Here is a 6,615-nt window from a genome sequence, read left to right on the forward strand (position 1 = left end):
CGGGAGGCTGAGGCAGGAGAATGGCGTGAACCCGGGAGGCGGAGCTTGTAGTGAGCTGAGATCTGGCCACTGCATTCCAGCCTGGGCGATAGAGCGAGACTTCGTCTCAAAAAAAAAAAAAGAAAAAAGAAAATTGCTCTCCCATACCAGGGATAGCCTCTGTAGTAAATTTCCATCCCACCCAGAGGAAAAAGTCACTTCAAAGGTGGGAACTGCCCTCTAAGCATCAAAGGCCAAGTGGACTAGGTAAACTGAAACATGACCCACAGTTGATTTGTTTTTGAAACCATGTGTCCACGTAGCTCATATTATCTGTTAATTTCACTTTGGGATTAGTGTTGCAAAACATTTGTTATTAAGAAAGGAACATTGGGCCGGGCGTGGTGGCTCAAGCCTGTAATCCCAGCACTTTGGGAGGCCAAGACGGGCGGATCACGAGGTCAGGAGATCGAGACCATCCTGGCTAACACGGTGAAACCTCGTCTCTACTAAAAATACAAAAAAACTAGCTGGGCGAGGTGGCGGCGCCTGTAGTCCCAGCTACTCCAGAGGCTGAGGCAGGAGAATGGCGTAAACCCGGGAGGCGGAGCTTGCAGTGAGCTGAGATCCAGCCACTGCACTCCAGCCCAGGCGACAGAGCAAGACTCCGTCTCAAAAAAAAAAAAAAAAAAGAAAGGAACATTGGGGCTGGGTGTGGTGGCTTGCACATGTAATCCCAGCACTCTGGGAGGCTAAGGCAGGAGGATCACTTGAACCTAGGCATTCCAGACCAGCCTGGGTAACACAGTGAGACCTCTACTCTACTAAAAACAAACACAAAAAATTAGCTGGGCATGGTGGTGTGGGCCTGTAGTCACAGCTGTTTGGGAAGCTGTGGCAGGAGGATTGCTTGAACCTAGGAGCTCCAGGTTGCAGCTACCTATGATCGTGCCACTGTATTCCAGCCTGGGTGACAGAGCAAGACTGTCTCAGGAAAAAAAAAAAGAAAGTGACACTGGATCTGGTAGGGTGGAGAGTCACTGGCAAGGACATTAAGAATACAGACTCAGACTTGGCCTTGGGAGGCCAAGGCAGGTGGATCACCTGAGGTCAGAAGTTCAAGACCAGCCTGGCCAACATGGTGAAACCCCATTTCTACTAAAAATATAATTTTTTTTTTTTTTTGGCACAAAAAAATACAAAAATTTCTACTTACAAAAAAAAAAAAAAAAAAATCCCTTCCCCTTACCTGACCTGATCATCTCCCTAAGACTGTGGTCCTTAATACTTTAGTGTCGGCATCTTTATTTTTCAAGAAAGCTAGCTACCTGCACTTCCCCCAGCCCAGGACTTGGTATAGTTATATTGACATCTGATGGCATATTACCTTGGGAAACTTACCTGCCAAACACAAAGGAAGCCATAAAGAATACTAGATGCTCATGTGAATAAGCAGCATCTCTCTACTTCTCTGTCCCTGACACTTCCAATCTAAGGGATGGCATGATATCCTGGTAATCTATGTGGTTAAAAAAGATTAACTGATGGGGAGTGCAGACACATTTATGGCCTCAAAGGGGCTCCTCATCTCTCTGGGCTTCTGTTTCACAAGTCTGGGCTGACCTGAGTTGTGACCGTGACCCTGTGGGGGAATCAGGGAGTCCTCTTCCCTCCCTCCCAAATCAAGACTCATGCAAAACATTGGCAAGAGAGCCAAGTTTATAGTCTAAATTTTATTATCTCCAAGTCACAATGCTGATCACAAATGGGCACCCTTTAAAACAGTAACAAAAAACATCACCACACATGGAAAAATCCTTGCAACTAAACACAGTGGACCAACAGAGACAACTCTCACAGTGTCTTAAGGTCTGGGAATCTGGGCATGCTGCCCACAGGCTTGAGGAGACATCTTCAGGTTTAAGGCAAAGGGAACAGCCTACAAAAGGCACAACCACCAGCTACCCCTGGAAGAATCTCTTAGTAATTTCCTCCTTGGGGGTTACAGATTAAGTGCCCCTCCCCCCTCTCCATGCCACACCTGTGATTCAAGTGGTTAGGCCAGCTGCTAGAGGGAAGGAATAAAAAGAGACAGTGACATTACCCGGGAGAGACACAGCCACCATCTTTACCCTCAGGTTCTGCAGAAGGACAGGGACAGTGGCCAAGTTACCCCTGGCGGACAGAAGTACTGCAGTAATAGGAATCTCTTCCGCAGAGGCAGCAGAGAAGTGGTTTAGTGCCATGAATAGGGAGGAAAGATAGGAGCCCTTGCCCAGAAGGTGACTGGCTTCCTTAGGCCTTAAGCCCAGGTGTAGTATTCTGTTTGCAAGGACAAAAGTAGAATTCGGGGAAAATAAGGTAGTAACATCTAAAACACTTGTAGCAGGAAAGACGTGGAGAAGAGCAATTGCAAAGGATGGGGTAGACTGCTTGCTGGATGGTATTTGCCTTTAAAGAGATGCATTGGTCCACAGCAACTGGAAAGGGAGTGTAGCAAGAAGAATGGAAAGAAGAGAAGCAAGGCCCTCTAATTCCACTTACCTCAAAAGACTGCGCCCTGAGGACTATGTGAATACACACCCCTAAGGGCAAAGGCTCTCACTCCACCATCCCTTTCTCACAAAAGCATCTGGTTTGCCATCTCTCCCCACAGTAGGGTATTTGCCCTCAGCAGAGAACAGTAGCCCACCATAGTACAGGTACTGATGGATGCTCAGACTCCTAAAAACCTAAGTCAAAGAGAAGGACTCCTACCCACCTACTCTGAGCTTTTCTGCACAATAGGACCCTCTGTGCAGACAGCCATGCTTCCACAGGGTTAGAGTTAAGGGAATACAAGTATACAAGAGGATAACAAATGCCAACTAAAAGTGAAAGGCCAGGTCTTTTTAGCCTTGGTGAGGAAGGCTGGCTGATACATTCTCCATTATCTGGGATGCAGGGAAGAGTCAAAAGGGAATCCAGAGGGGCTAGCAAACCAGAAGAATGGACTTGTTTCATTTAAAGGTAGGGAGAGCAAGAAACAGAGACAAAGAGAAAAAACTAACATAATATTAAGGATAAGAAGCCAGGTTTTAAAAATGAACATCTTAGAAAACAAAACAAACAGGAAGGAGCTTCCTTGAGAACAGAAGACACTTCAATTTCCCAGAAGAAAGTGAAGAACAGCAGAAGACATGGGCTTCTGGATCTAGACTCAGAAGCTTGGGGCTGTCTGGCTCTGCTCCCCCGAACACAGCCAACTCGAGTGAAGATGGGACGAGGTCCACTTGTTTCTCCCTCTCTCCAGAGCCTGTCCTTAGAGGAAGGCAGGGGTCCTCCTCTTTCAGCTGTTTGCTGGTAGGAGCCATACCCTATATCTTTGAAGCCCTTCTGGTAGTAGATAGCCAGCTGTATTTCTCTTCTCTCCTGAGTTCTCACCTCTGCCGTTCTGACAGGGGTTGGAAAAAGGGAAGAACCACCAAAGTGTTAGTGGGCCTTCTGGGCATTTACAAGCTGTTTTCAAAAAGCCACATTTCTAAATAATGTGTATTAAGTAACGTCCTTAAACAAAACAAAAGCAACAAAACCCCCCGTCTTTCTCCTCTATGATCTTTAGAACTGGTTTTTTCTGCTATAACATCTCAAATTGCCTTCCTGTATTTTTTCCTTGTAGCTTCTAAATTGAAAATTGTCATGTAACAGTCATTTCTACTTCAACCCTGCCCAATACACTTGCCAAACAAACAAACTGGCAAATTTCAGGACTCCTTTAAGCCTCCTGAGATATCCTATGATTATTATAACTTAAAGCATTAATTAGAGGCTAGGCGGGGTGGCTCACGCCTGTAAGTCCAGCACTTTGGGAGGCCAAGGCAGGAGGATCACCTGAGGTCAGGAGTTCAAGATCAGCCTGGCCAATATGGTGAAACCCCATTTCTACTAAAAATACAAAAACTAGTCAGGTGTGGTTGTGCGTGCCTATAATCCTAGCTACTCAGGAGGCTGAGGCAAGAGCAATGCTTGAACTCAGGAGATGGAGGTTGCAGTGAGCCGAGATTGTGCCACTGCACTCCAGCCTGGGTAACAGACTGAGACTCCATCTCAAAAAAAAAAAAAAAAAAGCATTAATTAGTGATTTTTGTTTGTTAAGCAAGTGTAAGCATTAGTTTTAAGAATATTCATAGTAAGTTGTGCACTTACTTTTATATGATGTTAAGATTTAAAATATTCAGAAACTCATATTAACTGGAACCCCTGCTTACAACCTGAAATAATAAAGTTGGAATTTGTTATCAGGTCATACCAAAAAGACTGTTTTCCAGAGAAACACACCCAGAAAAATGAGGGAAATCCTCTGGGGAGAAGGAAAGCCCACTGACAGAGCATGTGCATTAAGTATGGGAAGGAGCTCGCATACCTCAGGTGGAGGGGGCTTGATGGTGACTGGCTGGGGAGTCCTCCGCGGTGGGGAGGGCTTTGGTTGCACCTGCTGCTGGGCGGGGTTATAGTAGGTCACTCCTCCATATACCTGTGATGGGGCCTGGACCCCACAAGCCAGAAGAAAAAGTTAGGAATGAATTCATCCAACCTATGATGAACAGGAAATATTATTCATCCACAAGAGTATTGGGGAATTTATAATTTTAAAAATATCTGATCTGCCCACCCTTCAAAATAAAGTGACTATTCATTTTTGCCTTAATTTGTCATTATTTTGCTCTGGTTTTTATTTCTTCAAAGTACTGCCCAGCTTTCTCTAATTCCTAACATCAGCTGACAAATGGAAAAGGCTGAGTTCAGTAGCGACACTACAGATACTTGATTATGTCAACGTGCTGGAAGTTAAGCAGGACAGAGGTGGGGTGATAAGGAGTAGAATACAGCTTCTTTATGCAATAGAGTGAAAAGCAGGTACTGCCACCTATGATGTACCACAACACAGGAAAGAAACACCATTAAAGAAACTGAACGCTGGGTGCGGTGGCTCATGCCTGTAATCCCAGCACTTTCGGAGGCTGAGGCAGGTGGATTGGTTGAGGTCAGGAGTTTGAGACCAGCTTGGCCAACATGGTGAAACCCCGTCTCTACTAGAAATACAAAAATTAGCCGGGCGTGGTGGCAGGCGCTGTAATCCCAGCTACTCGGGAGGCTGAGGCAGGAGAATCGCTTGAACCCAAGAGGTGGAGGTTGCAGTAAACTGAGATCATGCCACTGCACTACAGGCCTGGGCGACAGAGAAAAAAACTGAAAAGAATAAAGATGATGGGCATTACATAAGCTGCATTTCCAGCTCCTGACCACTAAGAGGCGTCTTAGTGTCACATACAAATCAGTGGCACTGAAATGTTCTCTCAAATTCCTTTAGCATTCTCCCCATACCACATTCCTGTCTGAATTAAAGAATATGTATCTAGAAAAACATGATCATTAGCCATCTCACCTGTGTATTAGGATATAGATGCGGCGGCGGTGGGGGAGGCAGTGCCCCTGGAGCATAAGGGTAACTGGGATTACCAAAGTTCATGACGCCTGGAGCAGAAAAGTAAGTAGGAGCAAGCAACTGCTGAGGTGGTGGCTGTCCTGGAGACATGGACACTGGTGGGGGATAGAGGCCTGGATTGGGCAGAGGAGCTGGTGTCTGGTGGGGATGTAAACCTGGATAAGGAGAAGAAAAAAACTGAAAAATAAAGTAACATCATTTTCATAGGATGGCCTGGCTGGACTGCTCAGTATAATCAGGCTCAGGATGGAAGTCCTCAGGATGGACACAAGAGGAATTTGTTGCCAACGTAGCCAGGATGGCCAGACTCCCAGGCTAGCAGCACAGAACTCAGGAGGATAGGGTTTGTGGTGCTCCCAACATATATCCTCAGGTACTGGAAGCATACAAGCAGAGACACTAAACTTACCTGGGTGGGGAAGGTGCATTTCTGGCTGCACAAGCATGCCCTGTGGAGGCAGCGGGGCAGGGCTGTCACCATGGGTATAGATTGGTCCCTGGAACTGCACTGTAAGATATCACATTGGGACTCTCATAAACCCTTACTCTTCACATCACATGGACAAGTCTTGTTCCCCAAGCCCTTTAAAAGATGTTCTCAATATTCCATGCGAAGAAAACAGCAACCAGACAGTGTTTAATTACCACTATGAGAGGTAAGAAGAGAAATTCAGGAGCCAGGAGACTAGTGTCTTACTTCACTTCACACTGCCAAGAAAAGTACCCCAACAGTAAGAAAAAACTCACGTGGATCATAGTAATGTCCCTCCATGATACTGATATGCACTGGAGGGGCGGGGGGCTCTGGCAGATGTCTTTGCCGCTGGGATGAATAGCGTTTGGCTCGACCACCCTGGACACCCTGAGACAAAGAAAGAGGCCTAAACAATAAGAATTCTAGAGGGCTCTCATGTCAAGTTCTACCTTCCTTTAGGTGTTGAAAAACACTTGGTACATGGCAGGTGTTTAATGGGTATTTGCAAAGTGAGCTGAAAAATAATGAAAGATAACAAAATTTGAACCTAGGGCCAGGCGCGGTGGCTCATGCCTGTAATCCCAGCACTTTGGGAGTCGGGAGGATAATGAGGTCAGGAGATCAAGACCACCCTGGCTAACACGGTGAAACCCCGTCTCTACTAAAAATACAAAAA

At 46.0% G+C, this 6,615-nt stretch overlaps 1 protein-coding gene across 1 annotated transcript in view; it reads right to left on the minus strand.

Annotated features, from left to right (window-relative positions):
• Window positions 1-1,692: 1,692 nt before the first annotated feature.
• CASC3 (cancer susceptibility candidate 3) overlaps window positions 1,693-6,615 on the minus strand; it is a 34,822-nt gene continuing 29,899 nt past the window's right edge. The window contains exons 9-14 of the mRNA XM_011929848.1: window positions 6,212-6,326; window positions 5,874-5,972; window positions 5,405-5,619; window positions 4,382-4,504; window positions 4,165-4,229; window positions 1,693-3,412 (exon numbers count right to left, since the gene is read on the minus strand). Coding sequence (XP_011785238.1) covers window positions 4,206-4,229; window positions 4,382-4,504; window positions 5,405-5,619; window positions 5,874-5,972; window positions 6,212-6,326 — 576 coding nt within the window. The 3' untranslated portion in view covers window positions 1,693-3,412; window positions 4,165-4,205. The remainder of the gene's footprint in view (window positions 3,413-4,164; window positions 4,230-4,381; window positions 4,505-5,404; window positions 5,620-5,873; window positions 5,973-6,211; window positions 6,327-6,615) is intronic.

The sequence above is a fragment of the Colobus angolensis genome, unplaced genomic scaffold (genome assembly GCF_000951035.1).
Source record: "Colobus angolensis palliatus isolate OR3802 unplaced genomic scaffold, Cang.pa_1.0 Scaffold83, whole genome shotgun sequence".
In the NCBI taxonomy this organism is placed as follows: Eukaryota; Metazoa; Chordata; class Mammalia; order Primates; family Cercopithecidae; genus Colobus; species Colobus angolensis.